Source organism: Pseudorca crassidens, chromosome 14 (assembly GCF_039906515.1).
Source record: "Pseudorca crassidens isolate mPseCra1 chromosome 14, mPseCra1.hap1, whole genome shotgun sequence".
Taxonomy (NCBI): Eukaryota; Metazoa; Chordata; class Mammalia; order Artiodactyla; family Delphinidae; genus Pseudorca; species Pseudorca crassidens.
In genome coordinates this window covers 70,931,023-70,957,179 of record NC_090309.1, presented here as the reverse complement: position 1 = coordinate 70,957,179, position 26,157 = coordinate 70,931,023, and the positions used below count along the sequence as shown (strand labels likewise).

Here is a 26,157-nt window from a genome sequence, read left to right as displayed (position 1 = left end):
CTAGAGCCCATGCTCCGCAACAAAGAGAAGCCACTGCAATGAGAGGCCCGTGCACTGCAACAAAGAGTAGCTCCCACTCGCTGCAACTAGAGAAAGCCCATGTGCAGCAATGAAGACCCAACACAGTCAAATAAAAATCTAGAATTCAGTACTGAGTCCAAGTACCTTTCAAGAGCAAAGCTCTAAATAAAAACATTTTCAGATAATCAAAACCTGAACGTTTATCATCACAAGACTTTCACTAGGGCTTTCCTGGTGGCGCAGTGGTTGAGAGTCCGCCTGCCGATGCAGGGGACACGGGTTCATGCCCCGGTCCGGGAAGATCCCACAGGCCGCGGAGCGGCTGGGCCCATGAGCCATGGCCGCTGAGCCTGCGTGTCTGTCTGGAGCCTTTGCTCCGCAGCGGGAGAGGCCACAACAGTGAGAGGCCCACGTACCGCAAAAAAAAAAAAAAAAAAAAAAAAAGACTTTCACTAAAGAAACTTGTAGGATAGCCTCATCCACCAGAGGGCAGACAGTAGAAGCAAGAAGAACTACAATTCCGCAGGAAACTAAAAACCACATTCACAGAAATATAGACAGAATGAAAAGGCAGAGGACTTTGTACCAGATGAAGGAACAAGATAAAACCCCAGAAAAACAACTAAATGAAGTGGAGATAGGCAACCTTCCAGATAAAGAATTCAGAATAATGATAGTGAAGATGATCCAGGACCTCAGAAAAAGAATGGAGGCAAAGATCGAGAAGATGAAAGAAATGTTTAACAAAGACCTAGAAGAATTAAAGAACAAACAGAGATGAATACAATAACTGAAATGAAAAATACACTAGAAGGAATCAATAGCAGAATAACTGAGGCAGAAGAATGGATAAGTGATCTGGAAGACAGAATGGTGGAATTCACTGCCACAGAACAGAATAAAGAAAAAAAGAATGAAAAGAAATGAAGACAGCCTAAGAGACCTCTGGGATAACATTAAATGCAACAACATTTGCAGTATAGGGGGCCCAGAAGGAGAAGAGAGAGAGAAAGGACCCAAGAAAATATTTGAAGAGATTATAGTCGAAAACTTCCCTAACATGGGAAAGGAAATAGCCACCCAAGTCCAGGAAGTGCAGAGAGTCCCAGGCAGATTAAACCCCAGGAGAAACATGCCGAGACACATAGTAATCAAATTGACAAAAATTAAAGACAAAAATTATTGAAAGCAACAAGGGAAAAATGACAAATAACATACAAGGCAACTCCCATAAGGTTAACAGCTGATTTCTCAGCAGAAACTCTACAAGCCAGAAGGGAGTGGCACGATATATTTAAAGTGATGAAAGGGAAGAACCCACATCCAAGGTTACTCTACCCAGCAAGGAACTCATTCAGATTCGATGGAGAAATCAAAAGCTTTACAGACAAGCAAAAGCTAAGAGAATTCAGCACCACCAAACCAGCTCTACAACAAATGCTAAAGGAACTTCTCTAAGTGGGAAACACAAGAGAAGAAAAGGACCTACAAAAACAAACCCATAAGAATTCAGAAAATGGTAATAGGAACATACATATTGATATTACCTTAAATGTGAATGGATTAAATGCTCCAACCAAAAGAAACAGACTGGCTGAATGGATACAAAAACAAGACCCATATATAAGCTGTCTACAAGAGACCCACACTTCAGACCTAGGGACACATACAGACTGAAAGTGAGGGGATGGAAAAAGATATTCCATGCAAATGGAAATCAAAAGAAAGCTGGAGTAGCAATACTCATATCAGATAAAATAGACTTTAAAATAAAGAATGTTACAAGAGACAAGGAAGGACACTACATAATGATCAAGGGATCAATCCAAGAAGAAGATATAACAATTATAAATATATATGCACCCAACATAGGAGCACCTCAATACATAAGGCAACTAACAGCTGTAAAAGAGGAAATCAACAGTAACACAGTAACAGTGGGGGACTTTAACAGCTCACTTACAGCAATGGACAGATCATCCAGACAGAAAATTAATTAGGAAACAGAAGCTTTAAATGACACAATAGACCAGATAGATTTAATTGACATTTATAGGACATTCCATCCGAAAACAGCAGATTACACTTTCTTCTCAAGTGCACAAGGAACATTCTCCAGGATAGATCACATCTTGGGTCACGAATCAAGCCTCAGTAAATTTAAGAAAACTGAAATCATATCAAGCATCTTTTCTGACCACAACGCTATGAGATTAGAAATCAATTACAAGGAAAAAGAAGTAAAAAGCACAAACACATGGAGGCTATTCAATACATTACTAAATAACCAAGAGATCACTGAAGAAATCAGAGGAAATAAAAAAATACCTAGACACAAATTACAACGAAAACACGATGATCCAAAACCTATGGGATGCAGCAAAAGGAGTTCTAAGAGGAGAAGTTTATAGCAATACAAGCCTACCTCAAGAAACAAGAAAAATCTCAAATAAACAATCTAACCTTACATCTAAAGGAACTAGAGAAAGAACAAACAAAACCAAAGTTAGTAGAAGGAAAGAAATCATAAAGATCAGAGCAGAAATAAATGAAATAGAAACCAAGAAAACAATAGCAAAGATCAATAAAACTAAAAGCTGGTTCTTTAAGAAGGTAAACAAAATTGATAAACCTTTAGCCAGACTCGTCTAGAAAAAGAGGGAGAGGACTCAAATCAATAAAATTGAAGTGAAAAAGGAGAAGTTACAACAGACACTGCAGAAATACAAAGCATCTTAAGAGACTACTACAAGCAACTCTATGCCAATAAAATGGACAACCTGGAAGAAATGGACAAATTCTTAGAAAGGTATAACCTTACAAGACTGAACCAGGAAGAAATAGAAAATCTGAACAGACCAATCACAAGTAATGAAATTGAAACTGTGATTAAAAATCTTCCAACAAACAAAAGTCCAGGACCAGATGTCTTCACAGGTGAATTCTATCAAACATTTAGAGAAGAGCTAACACCCATCCTTCTCAAACTCTCCCAAAAAATTGCAGAGGAAGGAACACTCCCAAACTCATTCTATGAGGCCACCATCACCCTGATACCAAAACCAGACAAAGATACTACAAAAAAAGAAAATTACAGACCAATATCACTGATGAATATAGATGCAAAAATCCTCAACAAAATACTTGCAAACAGAATTCAACAACACATTAAAAGGATCATACACCATGATCAAGTGGGATTTATCCCAGGGATGCAAGGAGTCTTCAATATATGCAAATCAATCAATGTGATACACCATATTAACAAATTGAAGAATAAAAACCATATGATCATCTCAGTAGATTCAGAAAAAGCTTTTGACAAAATTCAACACCCATTTATGATAAAAACTCTCCAGAAAGTGGGCATAGAGGGAACCTACCTCAACATAATAAAGGCCATATATGACAAACCCACAGCAAACATCATTCTCAATGGTGAAAAACTGAAAGCATTTCCTCTAAGATCAGGAACGTGACAAGGATGTCCACTCTCGCCACTATTATTCAACATAGTTTTGGAAGTCCTAGCCACGGCAATCAGAGAAGAAAAAGAAATAAAAGGAATGCAAATTGGAAAAGAAGAAGTAAAACTGTCACTGTTTGCAGATGATATGATACAGTACATAGAGAATCCTAAAGATGCCACCAGAAAACTACTAGAGCTAATCAATGAATTTGGTAAAGTTGCAGGATACAAAATTAATGCACATAAATTTCTTGCATTCCTGTACACTAACAATGAAAGATCAGAAAGAGAAATTAAGGAAACAATCCCATTCACCACTGCAACAAAAAGAATAAAATACCTAGGAATAAACCTACCTAAGGAGGTAAAAAACCTGTACTCAGAAAACTATAAGACACTGATGAAAGAAATCAAATCAACAAACAGATGGAGAGATATATCATGTCCTTTGATTGGAAGAATCAATATTGTGAAAATGACTATACTACCCAAAGCAATCTACAGATTCAATGCAATCCCTATCAAATTACCAGTGGCATTTTTTACAGAACTAGAACAAAAAAATCTTAAAATTTGTATGGAGACACAGAAGACCCCGAATAGCCAAAGCAGTCTTGAGGGAAAAAAACAGAGCTGGAGTAATCAGACTCCCTAACTTCAGACTATACTACAAAGCTACAGTAATCAAGACAATATGGTACTGGCACAAAAACAGAAATATAGATCAATGGAACAGGATAGAAAGCCCAGAGATGAACCCATGCACCTATGGTCAACTAATCTATGACAAAGGAGGCAAGGATATTCAATGGAGAAAAGACAGTCTCTTCAATAAGTGGTGCTGGGAAAACTGGACAGCTACATGTAAAAGAATGAAATTAAAACACTCCCTAACACCATACACAAAAATAAACTGAAAAAAAATAAATAAATAAACTGAAAATGGATTAGAGACCTAAATGTAAGATTGGACACTATAAAACTCTTAGAAGAAAACATAGGAAGAACACTCTTTGACATAAATCACAGCAAGATCTTTTATGATACATCTCCTAGAGTAATGGAAATAAAAAATAAACAAATGGGACCTAATGAAACTTAAAAGCTTTTGCACAGCAAATGAAACTACAAACAAGACGAAAAGACAACCCTCAGAATGGGAGAAAATATTTGCAAACGAATTAACGGACAAAGGATTAATCTCCAAAATATATAAACAGCTCATGCAGCTCAATATTAAAAAAAACAAACAACGCAATCAAAAAATGGGCAGAGACCTAAATAGACATTTCTCCAAAGAAGACATACAGATGGCCAAAAAGCACATGAAAAGCTGCTCAACATCACTAATTATTAGAGAAATGAAAATCAAAACTACAACGAGGTATTACCTCACACCAGTTAGAATGGGCATCATCAGAAAATCTACAAACAACAAATGCTAGAGAGGGTGTGGAGAAAATGGAACCCTCTTGCACTGTTGGTGGGAATGTAAATTGATACAGCCACTATGGAGAACAGTATGGAGGTTCCTTAGAAAACTAAAAACAGAATTACCATATGATCCAGCAATCCCACTACTGGGCATATACCCAGAGAAAACCATAACTGAAAAAGACACATGCACCCCAGTGTTCATTGCAGCACTATTTACAATAGCCAGGTCATGGAAACAACCTAAACGCCCATCGACAGACGAATGGATTAAAGAAGATGTGGTATATATATACAATGGAATATTAGCCATAAAAAGGAACAAAACTGGGTCATTTGTAGAGACGTGGATGGATCTAGAGACTGTCATACAGAGTGAAGTAAGCCAGAAAGAGAAAAACAAATATTGTATATTAACGCATATATGTGGAACCTAGAAAATTGGCACAGATGAACCGGTTTTCAGGGCAGAAATAGAGACACAGATGTAGAGAACAAACGTATGGACACCAAGGGGGAAAAGTGGGGTGTGTGTGTGTGTGATGAATTGCGAGATTGGGATTGACATGTATACACTAATATGTATAAAACGGATGACTAATAAGAACCTGCTGTATAAAAAATAAAATAAAATTCAAAAAGAAAAAAAAAAGAAACTTCTAAATGATATTCTTCAAGAAGAGGAAGAAAAGTAACTCCAGAGAGAAGATCAGCAATGAAAAAGGAAAAGTTGAACAGAGAAACTGGCACTATGACGGTAAATCTATACAAATTTTGTGTGTATAAAATAACAATGTCTAACTTTGGGGATAACAGAAGGGAACCAAAATACTAGACAACAGTGGCAAAGGGGAGGTAATCCCATTTAATCTTTTAGGGTCCTTGTATTGTTTGCAGTGCAGGGGGGGGCGGTTAGATGCTGATTAACTTTAGACTTTGTTAATTTAAATACATGGTGAACTTTTAAGGGTAACTGCTATAGAAATAGGATGTATAACCTTCTGATCTAAAGAGTACTCTAAATACTCTTCAGAGTATTTAGAAAAGGACAACCCCCCAATCCCCCCACAAAAACTCAATCAGTCTAAAATGAGGCAAAAAAGGAGAAAAAAAGAGATATAGAAAGAACAAAAAGGAAGTATCAAGTGCTCTACCCACACCCACACCAGTCATCCTAGCCTACCATAGGGGCCTCTTTTCTCTGTTTGCATAGGCTCCTCCCGGATTTTGGAATATTACTTGTGTGTGTGACGTTGTTATGGGATAGGAGAGAGGGTCTGATCAGCAGTCTTAAAAAAATGGAACTATGAATGGCTTTTGTACCAGAGAATCAGCACACAAGGAGGTGATATGGAACTACTCCTCCTGTTGGGGATCTTCCAGCCTAAGGGAACTTCATGTTATGACTTGGTGAATTCCCACTATAATAGAGACCCATACTCCAAGGGTCTAATATAATGTCAGGAATCTGAACAAGGATGGCTCTGGGGCCTGGTCCACTGTGGGAAGGAGTCTAAGTGTCACCTGCCAACTCCATTAAAGAGATTATGAGTGGTGGGCAGAGAAACCAAGCAGACTTCAGAGCCGACTCAGGTTCTAATTAATCAGCTCAACACTATGGCTGAGGTGCCCTGATGTCAACATACCCTGATAGAGGACATGGTGACTCTCTCAGGTGCCTCAATGTTGTACCACACACACAGGTTGTTTCGGTTCTGAGCTACCAGCACATCACTTCCTGGGACCCATTGCACGTAGGAGCAGAAGTTGAGGATCATTGTCTTAGAGCAGCTTTCAATATCATATAGGTGCAACTGAAGGAGGAAGAAGTAGATAGCACAATTAAAAGGAGATATGGGTGTCTTCTCATCTTGACAATTTTCCTAATGGTGAAATGTGGTGAGCTAACCCACCAGTCACGTACATGCTAAATTTCAAAGCTTACTCATCTTCAACCATAATCCCTTCAAGTTTATGCTGAGTTGACATATTCTGACTCTGGCCAAATAAGAGATGATCAAAAGAGCAAAGGTCTACACTCTAGGAATTTAAGTTAGGTGAAGGTCAGACTTTTTTTTGGCTGCGCTGCAAGGCATGTGGGATCTTAGTTCCTGACCAGGGATCGAACCTGCACCCCCTGCAGTGGAAGTGTGGAGTCTTAACCAGTGGACCGCCAGGGAAGTCCCAGACTTTCATTCTTAGAATAACTCTGGGCCAGAGTTACCAGCCTGGATTACACAAGTAAGGGCACCAGTCAAATTAAATGGTCTGGAAATTTGTGATGGCTTTCGCATCACAATGAAAATGAAACAAAAAATCACCAGAGAGTCCCTTTTGCCCCTGAGGTTGAACTCTTTGGTGGTACCATATTGAGATCAGAATCAATAAGGGGCTAGGGGGAGACTGTCCTCAAGCCAGCTTCAGTGCCATCAGATAAGTGTAGCTGAAGAGCACTGGAGCAGTAGGTGTGGGTTAAGGTCAGCTAGGCGTGAGGAAGAGGAATGCAGGCGTAAGGATGTTTCATGAGGATGTTTCACAAATATGATTTGTGAATATTAAGAGAGACATCAACTCCCAAATTCCTCTCTTGACTTCGGTGCCATCATGACACAGCCTCCTGAAGGGTAAAATGGGATGGGTGGTGATAGCAGATACAAAGAATGTTGATTCTTCTGTGCCTTTTGCTATGCTAATGGCATAGCCCCAAGAAATTATGTCCTATCCTGCCTCCCACAGTCCCTGCTGGCAGCTAGTACCACATTCTTTATGGACCAGTCTATGGCTAAGGCCTTAGCAACCCTCCTCACACGAAGTTTCCGGTCCCTGAAGAGAAGCTTGTGCCCAGTCTCGTTAAGTTCCAGCCAATCCACACGGCTCTCATGGCTGATGGTGCCAATGTTGTAGCCACCAATCAGGTCCACTAGAGAGTAAAGGAAACAGGGTTAATCACATACAAGGTATGAGGTGGCCTGTGAAAGTCTGGCTTTAAGAATGTTGCATTAGTCTAGAGAATGTCACTCAGGAATGTAAATGGGCAGTACAACATAACTTTGCTAAGATGCTGTATTTCTTCTAAAATTATAGAGGTTTTGTTTAACTCTGCAGTTATTAACTCAAAAGATCCAGACTCATCAAGAAATGTGATTCTTCTCTGGGACTCTTGGAGTTGTCTCAGAGCAGGTCAGAACTATGGAGCAACTGGCTTCTGTTCTCATGATGAACCACAATTAGAGCAAACACACCAGTGAGAGAAAGCTGATGAACGAAATGACCCTGGTGATCATACGTGCTCCAAGGAGTTACCTGCATATCTGACTGGCAGTGATATAAGAACACTTAGGGACAAAGAGTGGTGAAGGCACACAGACAAAATAGGAGGAACCTCTAACTAAAGTTAGGCTGGTCAGTGCAGACGATGAATATTAGTTTGGTCTGAATTTCATAGGCAATATAAGAAACAGTCATGCTTAGAACAGACCACTCAAGGTTGGCTAGGGTGCTTTCAGGGAGTCTCTTGAACAAAGCCCATTCACAGGTCTTATTGATATACATTATCAACAAGCAACGTGCCTGCTTTTGTTACCTACGCTTAAGCTGAAGACCAAATGCCAGCAGATGTCCACTACTGGGAAGACCAACTTAAAAATGAATTTTCCTTTAATTAAAAAGCAAAATGATAAATCCATGTTTTAATGCCCCGATTATAAGTACAACCATAGAATGCTAGAGCTGTGGGGACCCTATTTCTGTGAGCACCCTGAAATTACACACAAAATTATGCATGTAGATATTTTTCTGGGAAAGGATCTATGCTTTTAATTAGACACTCAAAGGGGTCGATGACCCAAAATGGTTAAGAGAAGAACTCTGTCAATGTACATTGAAGATAAGACCTACAGAGAGAGGTGACTTGTCCAAAATCTCACAGCTCACAGCTTACTGCTGAGAGAACTTAGGCCACTGGAACTTAGAACTTAAGCCACTGGACTGTATTATTATTTCTATTATAGATACTTACATTTCTGAGCTCAGCAACTTCATGTGAAATAGAAAGTTCATGAAATGTAAAAATATCTTAAGAACAGACCCATATGTATATGGAAACCTGATTTATGAGAGATGACATTACATACTAGTGAGCGAAGAATGGACTTTCGAGCAATGGTTAAACATATGGAAAAAAAATAAAATTAGATTCCTACCCACATTATGCACAAAAATAAATTCCAGGTAAAAAGCAAAATTTTAAATGCCAAAATACAGGAGGGAGTAGGGAGGGATTTCTTAAATAAGACCTCAAAACCCACAAACTATTTATTAAAAAGTGGTATATACAACACTGTAAATTGAACTATACTTCAGTAAAAAAAAAAAAGTGATAAAATGGACTACATTAAACTTAAAAATGTCTAAATACTAAGAAATGCTGAAAAGGAGAGAAAAGACAAGCCACAGGCTGAGACAATAGCTGCAATGCAAATAATCATCAAAGCCTATACACACACACACAGAACTCCTTCACGTAAATAAAGAAAAGACAACCTAATTTTAAAAATAGGCAATGGATGTGAACTGGCAATTCACAGAAGAAATCCAAATGGCCAATAAACAAATGAACAAAAAAATGAAAACAATGAAATATATTTTCATATACATCAGATTGAGCCAAATAATGAAGTCAGGCAATTTCAAGCACTGGAGAGGAAGTGGAACTGTGACTGCTGGTGGGAATGTAAATTGGTACAACCTCTTCAGAGAGCAATCTGGAAATATTTTAGTGAAATTGAAGATGTACCTCTTTCATGATTCAGCAATTCCATGCTGGGTATAAACCTTAGAGAACTGAAATACTGTATCAGTGAAAAACTAACAAATGTCCATCAAGAGAGAAGAGAGAAAAGATCCAAGGTAAAAATAATGAAATGTGAGGATTTGACAGAACTGGGTATGGGTACACAAGTAATAATAATATCATTATTATGAACAGCTAACATTTATTAAGCACTTATTATATACTAGGCACTAGTCTAAGTGCTTTTCGTATGAAGTAGGTCCTATTTTTATCCCCATTTTGTAGATGAGGTACATTTTGTAGATGAAATTGAGATACAGAAAGGTGAAGTAATTTACCTAAGATTACACAGGTAGTAAGTAGAGAAGTGGGGAGATTTGACTCCAGAGCCCTGTTCTTAATACCTACACTACCTGGATATGTTATTCTCTAAACTTTTTAGAGAATACCATGCTATTCTTTATACTTTTTTCCTGTGCTTAAAACATTCCATGATAAAAGATTAACTATTAATATATACAGTACAATTTATAAATGTGAACATTTGTGAAATGCACATAAAGTTTGTCATCACTACTTATTAATGACAAACTATACAGAAAGTAAGGCCCCTTCCAGTTCTAAGAATCTGTGATCCTATGAAGTCTAAACAGGAAAATTCTTAAATTTGCTAATGGTTCTTTTCTACAATTCACAATTTTCCAGCCCTGAGATATATGCCTAGAGAACGTGAATAATTGTATGGGCAGGCCTATACATACCAATGCATCTGTATCTAGACTTCTAGATATAGACATATGGATTTAAACATTTCACATATCCCCTGTAAGAATGAGGTCACACATTTACCCGATGCCTCTCAGATTCCTGGATTCTCCACTGCACACAATCCTGTGACATGGAAGTGCTTTATAAACATCTATTTTGTTATTACAATTATGAGAGAGTCTTACTCACCTATAGCAATAGTCTTAATATCAACAAGATAAGCCAATTTCTTATTATCCTCCGTTCCTCGCTGGCGCCTCTCATTAATACGGACACTGAAACATGAAGGGTCAGGTGAGGCAAAATGGGCTTAGGTAGCTGGGATGTTTAATAGGAGCTCTGAAATACCATACGGGATGAAGATTTTAGATTAACCTGAGGATATAGGAGATAGAAGTCAAAAGGAATTCTTTTGGGTTTCAAAAATTTAGAGAACCTTGTGGGGTTACCTGATGAGATGGGGGTTCATGAATTCAGTACGTACAGAACCCAGGGTATCATTACTCCCATATTCCACCAGGGTTAGCTCTCCAGCATTGAAGATCATGCATACCTGGGGGTGAACGGAATTGTTATACAGTGGAAAGATTACATGAAGAAAGAGAAAAACAGTCGAGGGAGGTGTACCATGAGTTCAAAGTGACACCCACCTTTCTGTTTATTCTATTCCTCTGCCTATTTCACCCTCCCACTTTATCTGCTGTTTTCTCAACCCCTTGCCACTTGCCATCCTGCTACACAGAAGCTAGAAGGAGGCTTATCAGGACAGTGATGGTGAATCAAGCTCTACTCACATTTTCATTTTCAAAGAAATACTTCTCATTGCCACCAGATCCCTGCCAAGCTACCTGTTAAGGGGGGAAAAGACATAAGGGACAATGTGGATAACTATCCAAGACGATGCTGAAAGGACAGGGTGGGATGCAGAGAGATGGAGTTGGGGGAGGCTTTGACATTGCACAAAAGAGATGCTATGTCAGATTTTGCCCTAGTCCCTATGCTTCTGGGAGATGGTGTACAAACAGTCCAACAACGGTGATTCATATTCCGGGATTCTAAGCCTCCCGGGTCTCATCCCCTGAAGCCAGGTCCCCAACACCAGAATGTTAGAGCTTCCCATGGAGATCTTCCCCCAGGGACTCTGGCTTGCCTGAGTAGCACCTCAGGACGCCCCATCCCCACCTCTCCATTTTTGGTTCCTACCTCACTAAGGCGATTAGTGTTCAGGTCCCCCAGCAACAGTGTGTCTGACGTGTGGGCCACCAGGTAGCGTTCTTTTCCCAGGATTTTCACCTCTTCCACCTCATAGCCATAGTGTGACTTGAGTACCACTCGGGTCCCCGATGAGAGGTTCTTCACAATCACCTTGGCAGGAGACGAGTCTGAGCTCCCCAGGCTTCCCCCAATCCGAAAGAGGGGTGAACATGCTGTGCCCTTCGCCCACCTTCACAGGGCTAACTAAACAAAGTATCATCTTTTTTCCTTGCCTGGCCTAGGATATCCTTGGTAAAAGGGACACCTCACATTTACATAATGCTTTACTATTTATGAAATACTTTAATATATTATCTCTTTTGATGTTTATAATACATACGATTCTGAAAGTTCCACTGGGTTAAACCAATCACTCTCCCTATGTTCCTGTAGCTCTTTGTACAAACTTTTATGATAACTTTACCACAGTGTGCTGTATTATTTTCTGATATGTCTGTCTCCTTTGCTAAAACGATCTTCTCAAATAAGGGACAATGTATTACAGATAACTATCTTTGAATTCTCAATGCTTAACAGTGCTGACACATAAAGAATGGATAAATATTTCTGGAGAAAATGGAAGACTAAAGGAATCAATGAATAATAAATGAAGGAAAGGAGGGTGGAGGTAGAGAAAAGAGAAAAGTGGGCTCAGAAACTAAGAAATGAGCTTGCAACATCATACACAGTGAGTTCAGAGGCCTTAGAACAAAAGAATTCAGAATTATAATCCTATTTATCAACTTCCCCAGTTGCCATCCTATAGGCAGTGAAGTTTTAAACCAGGAAGGTATAAATGGCAATCTCTGTACCCCTTAAACCTGGTGGTTAATCCTTTTCTTACAATAAGCTGTAAGAACTATAGCAGGAAAGTTGCCAGAGAGTTGCCCTGACACATTCTATTCCTCAGAACAGCTCTGCCAGAGGTTGATTTGACTCTGTGCTGAGGCCAGACCGCAGGGAAGTACTACAAGGATGAGTGAGCCATGGCAAAATCTCAGTGTGGCAGGCTATCAGCCGCTTACCTGGCTAGGTCCCACATACGTCAGCTCAAACTTATTCTTGTAAATGCTCCTTCGGAGGCAGCAGTCAAACTGTTCCACTCCACCACAGAGTGTGCCCTGGAGGGAAAGTGACAGCATAAAGGGTAACACACACAGTACGTAGGCATGTAGAGGGTATTTAGAGATACTCTCAAATCCTAGGTTCTAGAATCTACAGAAGAGTTGGCAGTAAAAGGGCTGGTAGTTTTTGGAAGTACCAGCAGGAAAGAGGTGGCAATTGCAGGACTCAAGAGCATCACATAGTGATGGGATATAAGGGAGAAATCATCCCTGCCTATAAAACTCTTGTCCCATGTGGCCTCCAATAAGGTATGCATTTCTCTTTCCCCTGTAACGTCAGAGTTTTAGGTTGTGGTCAAAAGGGAAGAGGACATTCTCTAGTGTCAGGAGAGGGTGCTTTAGGAAAGGTGGGATTTTTCTTAATTTGAAAAAAGTCACCAAAGCAGAAAGGGGTTACTAGTCACACACCGCACAGAGTCGTGAGCCATCCCGCTTCCAGGCCAAGGCAGTGATGGTGTATAAGTTGGCAATCTCCTTGGGCTTTGCCTCTTCCCAGATGCTTCTTCGAGGGCTCCAGTTGAGTACCCGAAGTCTGAAATTAAGTATGTGGCTTTTAGAAGAGTTGGAGGCTGAGAAAAACTGAAAATGGGCCTGTAACGGAAGGAAATTAGTCTTGCTACATCAGAGAACAGAGGAAATAAAAGAGAACAGACAAGTTGGGAGGTGTAGTAGGAGAGGACAAAAGTGTTCAAAGGAAGTAAATTGGGAAAATCAAGTCAAAAGTAAAATGGGGTAAGAGAGATAGGAGTGGAGAAAATAAAAAGAGATTGTGGCTGGTGAGAAAAATGAGCTGTTAGCGATAGAGAAATATGGAAAAAGAAAAGAGAAATGGTAGGAGTCAGAGAAGAAAGAAAGGAAGAGACAGACACACATGAGACTGAAGGGGACAGAAAGACAGGACTGACAAAGCTGGGGTTAAAAGCGCTCCAAGGAAGAGATGGAACCCAGACTCTAGCTATTTATTCACCGTTCCATCATTCATTCATTCATTCATTCACCAAACATTTGAGCACGTATTATATACTAGATGCTAATCTAGGCCCTGGAGACTTAAAAAAAAAGAGAATAATAGGCCCTCTTCTCAAGGGCTCTTCAATTTAACCAGTTAGATACAAACACCAAACTATAATATAATGTGATAAACACTAAGCCAGTGGTCTGAAAAGGGGCAAAGGGAGCACAAAGAAAGTGGAGATGAATTCTGCTGTGGAACCCCGGGGAGAGGCAGAGACACAACAAGAGCATGGTGCACCTTGGAACTGCCGACACGCCAATGGACGGTGGGAACAGGAAGAGGAAAGTGCACGAATTAAAACCTAAGAATCACTTGATTCTGATCCAGTCTCCCACTCTGGCTGAGAAGCAAAACTGGACGAAAGAAGAGTGTACACAGGGAAAGCAGGCAGAAGCTGCAACTGGAAAGGAGACCCACCTGTCATAACTTCCCAGCACAACAGACTGGCCCCCAGGACTTGCTGCAGCTGTGGTGAACTCCCGTTCCTGAGGGTCACGGCTATAGTCAAAAGTTTGTAGCACGTGGCCTTCCTTTCCATAGGCCACAATCCTCCGATCACAGCCTGCAGCCACAATGCTGTTGGTTGCCCAAGCCAAGGCATAGGGTGGGCATGGGTGGTTCACCAACTTCCCCTAAGACAGAAGTAGAGGGTTTCAATCACTCTGACTCTGAGGACTCCACCTCAGAAACTTCTCATTCCTAGCATCTGACACACTCACTCTGACAACCCTGCTCTGCAGGAATCTTTCTCCCAACACTTTCCCACCCTAACACATCTTAACCCGAAGACGTCACAAATTATCTTTCTGTCTTACACTCACGCACACATCTTTTATGACATATATACACACTTACTGATCTTGTGTTCAAGAGGGAACCTCAAAATACGTGTGTCTGCAGATCTTTAATATTCACCTAATAAGGCCCCCCCAAAGGAATCTGTCCTACACATTAACCAATACCATATAGGCCCACAGGGAGCATATGGCCCCTTTATTTCAGGAGGGATACATTTAATGATTACACAAGTAATTCTTAACATAAATGATTCAAGCAATAGAGAATTACATAGATTAAAACATGAACCTTCCTTTAATCCCCCATATTTTCCCTCTCAAGAGTAAACAACCCTTTTTTCTATGAATTTATATACATAAATATATATTTTACATAAATGAGAATAATTTTCACTTTTCATTACCCTCGGAGTCTTTATTTCTCTTTGCCTCAAGGTCCCTTCCACCTGATTCATCCTTTCCCATAAATATTAAGCTCTGGCCTCCGAAAAACAAATCCTCTCTGTGGCCTCAGCCAGGTGTCTCTCTGCCTGAGGTCTCATTCCTCTAGCCTCCTCTCCCAGCACCATGATCTAAAGTCCTTAGATGTCCAACCTCCTCTCGGAGAGTTCTTGGGATTTCCTTCTCCCCCATTCCAGAGCATCCTTTATTCATACCTGTGACTCTCCAGAGCCTTCATCATCAAAGAAGTACCTAACAATGGTGCCATCTGCATGACCAGAGAGAATTCCTTTCCCAGAGCAACTAAAAAAGGGGAAAAGCAGGAAAGGAGAGAAATACAGGAAGACATTAGAGCATCCTGTCTCAACAAGAAAGTCCCCTTTGTCTGTCAAACACTACCCTACCTGCGGTTCCTGCTACCAGCCCTCTCCATCTTTCATACTATGGTCCCCCAGTCCAGAGTCCCCTATAGCTTTTCCTACCATTTCCAAGCTTTTGGGATACTGCTCTTCCTTACTCACTTCGTTGTCAGGGACACCACGTAAGAATCTGTCCCATAGATGGTAGATGATTTATTAGTTTTGGTGTTTGCCAAACGAACCTGAAAATGGGAGAATGGACAAAAGTCTGGTTAGGCTACTTTCAATTTCACCCAGGTCCTAAGGAAAGAAAAAGAAAAAAACAAAAACTGTTCCCTGGGTAGTCACCCCAGTACACAACTTGACCCTAAGGGAGAAGATTAACCATATACCTCTTTCCAGAACCATTATCCCCATGCACAATATCTCCTGTATTTCTCTTCCCTCCTTTACCTTCCCTTCAGCCAGTCCAAAGACAATGATGTATTCTGCTGGCCACTGCAGACAAGTAACAGCACTCTGTAAGAAAGAAAGAATGAAAAGGATAAATCTGTCTATGTATGTTAGCACTTTGATAACAACCTGAGCCTGAACATCCCACCACATGCCACCACTCCAACCACCTGTAGGGAAGGAGAGGAGGGGACACAACTGGGCTCTAAGGAGGAAAGCACAGGGGGATGAGCAGCCAGGCAGTACCATTCACACAGTAGGAAAAGTCAGAGCCAGATGTTAACAAAGGCAACTTCTCGTTGTATTTATAAGCGGATATACTGATACATGCTTGTTCATCCTAATCTCCCAGGGACTGGTTTGAATTTTACCGTCTGGATGAACTTGTTACAGATGACTTTCTTGTCACCCCTGTCAAATAAAAGGAGGGACGCATATTACAAACCACTTCCATGAATAAACGGGCACAAATGATGCTGGGGGAGGGGAGGAATTGTAGATACCTTCCCTGGCCCGCTAGTGTTTCCTACCACTCCATAGAAGCCCTCAAAGGAGCCTGAGTAGCTTTGGAAGAATAACAAAGACAAAACATCACTCCAGGCTCCCCAGGATCTCACAGGGCCTCCTTCTTGATCTAAGACTGACTCTTCCAGGGATGGGATCATAGAACACGTGGTGCATGCAAAGGTAGGGAAGCTACAACAACGGACTCCAGAGGGCCTCTGCCTTCCAAGCCCCAGCTGGCTCCTCAACCTCTCTATTCCCCCCTTCCCAGTGAGGCATTTCTTCCTGCCTTTCCCTTCTTCTCTGGGACACCCCATCTCCCAATCTCTATCCTCACCAATCTTCTCCAATCTTGTAGACATAGATGATGTTGTCAGTCTGTCCTATGGCAATCTTGGTGGAATCAGGAGAAAAAGCCATGCCCTTCACCATATAGCTCTTCCTGCCATACTAAGAGTCAAAAAGAAAAAAGGAAAGAAAAAGAAGTAATGAGTATCCTTAAAAGGGAAGAAAAGGTGGACTTCCCTGGTGGCACAGTGGTTAAGAATTTGCCTGCCAATGCAGGGGATATGGGCTCGAGCCCTGGTCCGGGAAGATCCCATATGCCGCAGAGAAACTAAGCCCGCGAGCCACAACTACTGAAGCCTGTGCGCCTAGAGCCCGTGAGCCACAACAAGAGAAGCCACCACAATGAGAAGCCAACACACTGCAACGAAGAGTATCCCCTGCTCGCCACAACTAGAGAAAGCCCTCACGGAACAACGAAGACCCAACGCAGCCACAAATAAATAAATAATAAATAAATAAATTTTGATATATAAAAAAAGAATACTGTGCTCTAATCTACAAAAAGAAAAAAAACGAAGAAAAGGTGGCTGTGTGACTGTAGTGGGCTTGAGGGCTTTATACTGAGAAAAGGAAGGGCGGGCCATTTCCTATGCCTGTGGCTAGGAAGCAGGATAGGAAGTTTTCTAGATTTATAGGGTCCCATCAACAGATTAAGGTACACATGAACGTTCCCTTCACCTTCATGTCAGCTGGTTTGGTGGAGAATTTATCTCTTCGCTCCCCATGTTCATCATACAGCAACACCACTCGGTCCACTGCGCAGACAGCAAATTTGGCATTGTTCTGGGACCATGCCATGCAGGTGACCTTTGCAGCTCCATCCTGCAGAAGCAAAGGGGCAAAAATAAACCCAGGTGCTGGTCTAGAACGCCAAAAGCATTTCTAGTTCCATTACTTCTAGTGTGACTCTGGTCAACTTTCCTTCTAGCACATTCCTTAAAACAAAGAGATCCCCATAATCCGTCCAGGTCTCCAAGGCCACAGAGCCCCGGATGGTGAGAACAAAGTGCTTCTAGAAACCCATAATGCAAATGCACTAAGAGGTGACATGGAAAATCAACTGTACCAATGTGTCCCTGCAGTGGCCTCCTTATTCCCTCATTCCCCAGGTCTGCTATTGAAATAAATGCAAAGTTTTGGTCTTTAGCCATTCATTCAATTAATGTTTTTTGAGTACCTTAATAAAAAAAGGCACTTGGCCAAGGGCTAAGAGAGAGACAAAGAGCAAAACATGGTCCCTGCCCAAGGATCTAATAAGATGGTACAAAAAATGGGAAAAGCCCCATAAGAGAGGCACATATAAAGCACTGTAATAGTTTGGAAAAGTCTGAGATAATTTTCCACTTAAATGATCAACATTAAGCTTTGAAGAATGGATACAGTTAGGTAGGGAAATTACCTGAGGTAGAAGGAATGGCATGAGCAATGGCAAGTTCTGGTCAATAAATAGTAATTTAATTTAGCTGAAACTATACTGTAAATAGCAGAATAGAGGAGGTAAGTCAGGAAAAACAGACAAGAGGCCAGTTCAACAAGGGTCTTTGAAGCTAGGCTGAGTTTGGGCTTATTTGGTAGGAAAGGGAGAGACAGTGAAAGTTCTGGAATGGGAATTAAAATAATCAGAGTTGTGACTTAGGATAAACAATGCCACTTTGGTTTTTGTCTTTTTTTTCCCTTAACAATCCACTTCACAGAAGCCCAAGTTAGAAGCGATCAACTCCCAGTGAATTATTCTTGCCATGTCTGTCCCTTCCACCACCAGCCCTGGTGGTCTGTGGTTCTGCACTAAGGATTTCCCTCCTTGAAATAAAAAATTTAATTTCTGCTCCAACTGTTTAACTACTTGGGCTCTACAGCCCTGGCTTAAAACATTGTTAATTTTTACTCCTAAACTACCCACTTCCAAAGTCAGAGGTAAAAAAGGCATTTTTCATCAAAGTCCTCAAACTGGAGTCAGAAAATAGCCACACCACCACCTTTAGCCCCCTCCAACTCTTGACTAAATTAGGTTAGGAGGGTAGAGGGCTTATCAATTATTGCCAATCATCTTCCTTAATCATTTTGCCCAATCCTGGGCATTCAACCCTTACCTGCATCATGACATCATCTTATTTTGAAAGATTGAAGGAAGATTTCATTTCCAATTATTCCATTAGGGTAAAGGAATTTTAGAAATACAGATTCAGAGAACAGTTTACTGAGCAATGAGCACACCTCTCTTTTGTTCTAATTTCCTTCTATTCTCTTAAAGCCACATTCTCTGTGAAGCCTTCCTGATTCTCATAATCAATCAATTCTCCTTTCTCTACAATACGTACCTCACAGGACTGTAGCGAGGATTACATGAGGTAGAGAACAGAATAATAGCTAACCTTTAACAAGCATGGACTAGGCACTTTGCTAAGTGCTTGATACGCATTATCTCATTTAATCTCATAACTGAGGTAGAAGCTATTATTATGCATCTTTTACAGATGGGGAAACTGAGGCACAGAAAGGTTAAGTAATTTGCTCAAGTTTACAAACACAGTTTAAGTGGCAGAACCAAGATTTAAACCCATGTGTGTCTGACTCCATAATCCACAACACTAGCTTCTTTACTTATGCTGCCCTGGTACACCTTAAACATTCAGTTATGACAGATATTCTTATTAGCTTTCTATTATTTTGTCCTTTGCATTTTGAATGTCCTTCTCTCGTCTATCAGTTTTCACGCTGCTTTTCAGTTTACAACGTTCTCTTGTGTATACTACTTCCTTTAATTCTTCCCCCTAACCCCCTAAGGCTGCGATTATTATTACTCCCGTTTTCCAAATGTAGAAGTTTGGGTGAGTGCTCAGAGAGCCTGTGTGATAAAGGCTAAAGTCAGGGGCATCACATCATTTATTTAAAGTAGTGGGGCGCTAGGACTTGAATTCTGGCCTCCTGACTCCGAAACCCAGCCTTTCTTCACCATGTTCTAGGGCTCCTCCCTCAGTGTCCAGCCTCTTCTGAATCTGAGATCTTCACCATCAGAACGAACGGTGTGGTCGTTTGCACTCCTTTAGGTGGGGCTTACACCTAAAGCGCTCATTCGAGAGGTGTAGATTAATGTTCGTTGTTTACACGTGCGCCTCTGCCTCTAGTACGAACCTCTTGAAGGCAGGGGCAACAGCTGAGCAAGTTCTGGATCCCCTGGAGCCCCACCATGGGACCTGGTACACAACCGATTCGTTAATGGAACGAAGTGAAAGCTACGGTGCTCAGCACTCCATCTCACCTACGCAACACTCTATGGACGTAGCAGAGTCCGAATCACAACTATAGCCTTCGGTCTTCTGCACACAGTAGGCGCTCAACGTTTTTAAACTTCAGTCCCCCACTCTTCTTGCAACATTAAGGCGGGCGAGGGAGGGAAGAAGCACGCGACTCCTCACCTGAGGGCTCAGCAGGGTCCTCAGGTGCTTCAACTGCATGACGAACACCTGTCTCTCAGATGCCAACAGACAGCGGACAACTCCCGTGGTTACCTGGACAACCCGCCACGCAGCCGCAGCGGCAGCCGCTGACGCAGAAGCGACCTGAGCGCGACACGCGTCGCAAGGTCACCGCGTAGGTTCGCAGCGAAGCAAAACAGAACCCGCGCAGCCGCAGTGAGGTCTAGGGCGGGACCCCACGCGCGCAGAGGGCTTGATGAATTCTCTCCTCGACCAATCCCATCGTGGCATGCAAACCCAAACTCCAGCCACGCCCACAAGCCTTCCGCAATCTCCGGGGTCCTACGTAATCGTAGTCTCTCTAGCTGTTCGATGTACGTAAGCGTGGCTGAGTGCCTTCTTTTTTTATTTTTTTTTATTTTTGCGGTACGCGGGCTTCTCACTGTTGTGGCCTCTCCCGTTGCGGAGCACAGGCTCCGGACGCGCAGGCTCAGCGGCCATGGCTCACGGGCCCAGCCGCTCCGCGGCATGTGGGATCTTCCCGGACCGGGGCACGAACCCGTGTCCCCTGAATCGGCAGGCGGACTCTCACCCACTGCGCCACCAGGGAAGCCCAGAGTGCCTTCTTTTAATCTGCACAACCCTGGAGGAAAGCAGGGTAGTTGCTATTATAGGCCTTTTACAGTTGACGGAATTGATCCTAAATAGGTTATGTAACTTGCACAGGATCACAAGGCTGATAACGATGGGTAACAGGGAATACTCAGTATGTGTCTGCCAGGTACCGTGCAAAGTGTTGCACATGCATTGTCTCCTTTAATCTCAAAGCCACCTTTTGAAGGGGATAGCATTATTAGTCCCATTTTACATAACATGAGACTCAGGATTAGAGGGGTCACTTGCCTTAGCTAACATAGTGCGTTAAGGACGGGACTGGGATTCGACTCAGAGATGGTGCATTTAAACACCCTTTGTATTCCTTCTTAACTTCTAGCTCCCTATCTCCATCCCATGCTACTACATACCCTGTGACACTCCTATCCCCAGAAATGATGATGTATCCAGAGTCTTCGGAAGCAGTGGTCAGAGAGAGGTAAAACACCCTACTTTTGAAATGGAAAATGGTGAGTTTAAGACTGCTGCTTAGATCAGGATGCTTTATGGTTTAGGGCAGAGGGCAGACCAGAGCTTGGCTCACCTGACAGGTGTAGTCTTGTGAAACCCGGGGGTGGAGCTTGGTTAGGTTTAAAAGATACTGACTGACTTCTTGATCTTTGTTTCGATTGGGGTCCCTTTCAGAATTATTGGTCTAATTTCTTGTAACATACCAGAGAGATCAAGATGCAAAAAAGGACAGTTATTCATAAGCCACCTCCCGGAGGATCATACGTGGAGAAAACTGTTACCTTCCAGACAGTGTAGCATATGCTGTCCAGACAGATTCTCAGTTCTGAAGTCTTTCCCACAGAGTGCTTGCAAATGTCAACAGGTGTTTCTTTCATTGGCACCAACCTCCCCGTGGAACTTAGGAAAAAGTAGAGGACAGTCCCTATTTTCACAGGAAACAAGTAGGCCCCAGAGCCCAAATTATAATTCTTTTTTTTTTTTGTTAATAGTAATGTTTTTTTAAATTTTTATTTATTTTTGGCTGCGTTTTGGGTCTTTGTTTCTGTGCGCAGGCTTTCTCTAGTTGCGGCCAGCGGGGGCTACTCTTCCTTTTCGTGCACGGGTTTCTCACTGCGGTGGCTTCTCTTGTTGCGGAACATGGGCTCTAGGCACGCGAGCTTCAGTAGTTGTGGCGCACGAGCTTAGTTGCTCCACGGCATGTGGGATCTTCCCGGACCAGGGCTCGAACCTGTGTCCCCTGCATTGGCAGGTGGATTCTTAACCACTGCGCCACCAGGGAAGTCCCCCAAATTATAATTATTTTGACAAGAGAGTTCCAACCCCAGTTTTATTTCCAGAATCCTCCTCTGGATATAATGGCCGAGAGTGAATATAAACTCATTTATTCTTCACAATTATTACTGACTTTGACCGAATGAACAGAGAGACATACAGACAAAAGGGAAAGCAAGGGCAGGGAAGAATAGGCACAGAAATGCATGGGAGAGGAACACCTGGCACCCAGGGATCCATTAGTGTAGCTGTTCTTTCATTTGTCCCAAGACCCTGTTCAGTCCTTTTCTGAAAATTAGCTCAGGGTTGATGAAATCAGAGGAATAAATGGTGAGGAGCTGGGCTGCCGATGTGGGCAGTGAAGATAAAAAGGCTACTGGCCCTCTCATGTGCCATAACCTTAGTTTCCATTAGTACATGAAGAATTTATATCCTCTTTTTTTCCTGCTCCCCCTTCTCACCCAAAAAAGGAAAAGGATCTAGGGCCTTGGTTTTCTATGCCTCTTTCTGGCTCTGCTCCACCCAATTCCAGGCTGGAGAATCAAAGCAAACACCTTCAAATAAGAGTCTGCTCCTGTCAAGTTGGTGGTGGTGTGAAGGGCCCTTGTAGTCAGGGGAGAGACAGTGGAGAAATGTTTTCAGCATGTTAGACAGTATCCCATACAGTCGGCTCCAGTTTGTCCAAGAAACTTTATTGGAAAAATGTCCAAGGAGTGAGATCACCAGCAGCTGAAGGGGCTGCCAGGTGAGAGGGGGCGCACCTGAGGCTCCATGGAAGACATTGGAGTAGTGCAGTGCAGCATCTGTCTCCAGGCCCAGACAATTCCTTTTATTTGCTGGGGGAGGTGGCGTACCCACAGAAACACTCCTCTCTGAGACCCAGAGGCAAGATGTGGGGGCAGCTGGGGATGCCAAGGATTCTGATGCAGGTGAAATGGGGGCCCCATTTGGGACCTAATGGGATAGGGTTGAACAAGTGACTCTCTCCTGGACCTGGGGGATGGAAGGACATATCCCATCTGATATCCACTCCCCAGGTCCAGGGGCTCAGACCCTAACAGACCTACCTTCTGGCCCTGCTCACAGTGGAAAGAGAATGGATGCCAGGCCTGAGATTGTGGGAGTGTCATTACCCTCTGGGAGACTGTGGGATCCTTCAGTCTTGGGCAAATCACCATCTTGGGCTCTCCCTGACCCCATCCCCATCCCCAAGATGTTAGTGCATCTGTCTTCTGGTTCTGTTTCTTCACTCATACGTCAATGGTGTTGATGGAGGGTGAGTTTTTCTGTGAAAGAAGATGGCTTGAGTCTCATTTCAGGAAGGCGATAGCCTCCTCCATCCCAAATTTCCATTCTCCCTCTTCTCTTGCCCCTCTGTGGCCCTTCTCCCTTTCCCTTACTGCTTCTAGAGGCAAAATCACCCTTCCCTCCCTCTCTGGCCGCACATCACCTGTCTCGCCCCCACTGGCCTTCCCTGAGGACTCTGTTCCGGTCCCTTCCCCTTCTCCTTGGGGTTATTGTTGGAGTCATTGTCCTTGATGATGTCATACTGACGGCAGAATAGCCCAATTACAGCTGAAACACAACAATACAATCTGAACCTTGATCTTGACCTCCCCACTCACAGCCTCGAAAGGCAGTGAGATACCCACACAGTTTCTAGAAAATCCGAGAAGAAAATCTTTGAATTCCTGGTCCCCATGCACAGGCACCACCTTCATCATCCTCTCTGGGCTCCCCAAAGCCTCCTCTCCCTCTCTTCAAACTTTTCCTGCCCATCCCTCTCAACTAAACATCTCCCCACGCCACTGCTCTCACCCCCTTTCTCCCAACAACCTTCACCAACTCCCACCTTCACTGAGCCCCACTCAATCCATGGTCCCCTGTCCAGCTGCTTACTCACCAGCCCACATGAGCAACACCACCACAATGATGACCACTTCCCCCGTCTGCAGAGGTCGCTCTCCATCCAGACCCTCCACTGTGATGTCACCTGAGAAGGAAGGAGACGGACCCCAGGTTACAGGGAGCAGCTAGAGAGCTATGTCTGTGCAGACAGTTAAGGTTGGAGACGCTGGGGATTAGAGCCAAGGAAGACCCATCACAGCGTTGTCACTGGTAGCCCCTCTCTGGGAAGCTGTTGGTGGACAGGTGGTTAGAGACCAAAAAGCCGGGGGGCTGCAGGTCAGATACTCACTCATGCAGGCTGCAGCTGCTGTGAACTGAGGCTGGGTAAAAGGAAGCTTAAAAGCCCTTCCCCCAAGGAATTCATTACCAGCCTGTCTATACCCGGTCCCCTGCCAACCTGCTTTCCTTCCTTTTCTGGCAGTACAATGAATTAAATCATCCTTCTATTCATCTAAGCTAGACGGCTGCTTGCTTTGGGGAAGTAAACAGGAGACCAAAGACCAGGTAAAGAGCCAGAGAATCAAAGCTTTAGGGAGCAAGGAATACCTGAGACCCTCACCTGGGCTCGAGCTGTTTGAGGGTAGCCGGTCAGAACCCTTGAGAGTTCGGAAGTGCACCCGCGGCCCTGGGGGGCTCTCTCCCCGAAGGCCGATGCTCCTGACCTGCACTGTGTAGTCACTGTCTTCAGCCAGGCCCCAGAGGGCACAGGCCCGAGTGGTGGTGTTCACCTCCCGGATCACACGTTGCCCCGGTCCATTCTGTCGCTGCAGGGAGTTGATGAGAGAGGAGGACAGCCTCACCCTGGTCCCAGGCCACCTCCTGAACATCCAAGCACTCCAAGGGAGTAAGGGTGAAAAGGGCAGCGTGAGCCAGGGAATCCCAGCTCCCAGATTCTCCCACAGCTGGGAGGGGAGCTGGGGTGGGGAGGGAGGTGACAGAAGGAATGTTCAGAGATCCAAGGACATGGGTTGGGGTAGCAGAAGGGTGATTCATACTTGCTGGGAAATGGAGTAGCCAATGACGATGTTGCCTTCTGGGACGTCCCAAGACACAGTGGCCGAGTTGGCTCTGAGGTGAGTGACTGTCACATTCACAGGAGAGGGAGGCCGGTCTGCGGGTGCCAGTGCATTAACCGGTTAACAGGTTCCACCCACAGACTAACTCTGGTTACCTCCCACCCTCTCCCCCTTTACGCACCTGCTCGTACAAAGCCCAGGTCACAACTGACCAGCAGGAGGACAGTGGGGCTTAGATATGGAGAGAGGGGCATTAGCGAAGCCATGGTCCCCACCGAGCCCTCTGGGAGGCACTGGGGCATCCGTTTGACATCCAGGCGGGGGTCCTGGAGGTGGCAGGAGTTGTGGGAGGGTCAAGGACTTGCCAGAACGAGCGGGTGGGCAGCAGCTCTCCCGGTCTCCCCACGGCCCACAGCAGCCCCAGAGCCCCCCTTTTCCCCATGCCTTCCTGGCCCCCGCCACATCCCGGCGCCCCTGGTGCGCGGCTCTGCTCTGCCCACACCCACCTCCGCCGGTCCTCGCGGTCGCTCAGGCCTCGGGGGGCTGCTCGGTGCCCAGAGGGCGGCCCATCGCCCGACTCCGTGGCGCTGTCCCTACCCCATCCCGGCGCGGGCCCGGCGAGGCGGGCGGCGCTGGACCGAGCTGCGGGCAGAGGGCGGAGGCGTAGCGGGCGCGGGCCGCGGGGCTGCGAAGCCCCCCGAGCTCCGACCGGCCGCGCAGTCTGTCCGAGAGCAGGGGGCGGTGCCGGCGCGGCCCGGAGGCTGGCCTGGGTCCCCGGGGCGGGAGGCGGTGCGGTTGCCTCCGCCGGCCCCTGCAGCAGATGTGACCGTCCCGGCGAGCCAGCCGCCGCCTTCTGCAGAGCTGGCCCCCGTCGCTCCGCCGCAGCCCGGCCGGGACGTGCGGGCCCGCCCCGCCCAGCTGGGGTTCTCGCCGCCGTCATCAACGCCCCCCCAACCCGGTTCTTTCGGAACTCCTCCCACGACCCTCTCATTGGCGGCCTCTCGGGCCCCCAAAGCTCCCGATCCCGGCTCTGTGTGATAAGCCCCGGCAGGGGCGTGGGGGGCGGGGGGATGTCGGGAGAGGCGCAGGTGCGAGGGTCTCAGGCACCTGGGAGGCCTCTCCCTCCCCAGATGGAATTA

General features: G+C 44.2%; 2 protein-coding genes across 4 annotated transcripts in view; both read right to left on the bottom strand.

The window, feature by feature from the left end:
- Positions 1-20,406, bottom strand: part of IFT172 (intraflagellar transport 172) — a 42,001-nt gene extending 21,595 nt beyond the window's left edge. Inside the window, exons 1-16 of one of the 2 annotated variants that reach the window (XM_067703405.1) lie at positions 20,196-20,406; positions 17,458-17,601; positions 16,769-16,881; positions 16,299-16,338; positions 15,928-15,993; positions 15,637-15,716; positions 15,331-15,418; positions 14,295-14,509; positions 13,271-13,394; positions 12,764-12,859; positions 11,688-11,849; positions 11,279-11,332; positions 10,934-11,037; positions 10,674-10,759; positions 7,732-7,844; positions 6,571-6,738 (exon numbers count right to left, since the gene is read on the bottom strand). In XM_067703405.1, the coding sequence (XP_067559506.1) occupies positions 6,571-6,738; positions 7,732-7,844; positions 10,674-10,759; positions 10,934-11,037; positions 11,279-11,332; positions 11,688-11,849; positions 12,764-12,859; positions 13,271-13,394; positions 14,295-14,509; positions 15,331-15,418; positions 15,637-15,716; positions 15,928-15,993; positions 16,299-16,338; positions 16,769-16,881; positions 17,458-17,601; positions 20,196-20,234 (1,692 nt within the window). In that variant the 5' untranslated portion in view covers positions 20,235-20,406. The remainder of the gene's footprint in view (positions 1-6,570; positions 6,739-7,731; positions 7,845-10,673; positions 10,760-10,933; positions 11,038-11,278; positions 11,333-11,687; positions 11,850-12,763; positions 12,860-13,270; positions 13,395-14,294; positions 14,510-15,330; positions 15,419-15,636; positions 15,717-15,927; positions 15,994-16,298; positions 16,339-16,768; positions 16,882-17,457; positions 17,602-20,195) is intronic. The other variant, XM_067703404.1, reaches the window with a different exon arrangement.
- Positions 20,407-22,765: 2,359 nt separating this feature from the next.
- On the bottom strand, positions 22,766-25,335 carry FNDC4 (fibronectin type III domain containing 4). Of its 2 annotated transcripts, XM_067703409.1 has the most exons (6): positions 25,200-25,335; positions 24,998-25,113; positions 24,562-24,766; positions 23,998-24,087; positions 23,545-23,669; positions 22,766-23,380 (listed from the first exon to the last, which is right to left on the bottom strand). In XM_067703409.1, exons 1-6 carry the CDS (start codon positions 25,318-25,320, stop codon positions 23,345-23,347), a joined length of 693 nt encoding a protein of 230 aa, XP_067559510.1. In that variant the 5' UTR covers positions 25,321-25,335; the 3' UTR covers positions 22,766-23,344. The 2 variants fall into 2 exon arrangements, with proteins under 2 accessions (XP_067559510.1, XP_067559511.1); XM_067703410.1 differs by lacking the exon at positions 23,545-23,669.
- Positions 25,336-26,157: the final 822 nt, after the last annotated feature.

Excerpts from the sequence above, each read along its gene's own strand:
- FNDC4 (XM_067703409.1), bottom strand. The coding sequence starts at position 25,320 with ATGCCCCAGTGCCTCCCAGAGGGCTCGGTGGGGACCATGGCTTCGCTA. Across the intron at positions 24,088-24,561 it reads CTCAAACAGCTCGAGCCCAG|GTGACATCACAGTGGAGGGT; the intron begins GTGAGGGTCTCA and ends CTTCCTTCTCAG. Across the intron at positions 23,670-23,997 it reads GGTGTTGCTCATGTGGGCTG|CTGTAATTGGGCTATTCTGC; the intron begins GTGAGTAAGCAG and ends GTTGTGTTTCAG.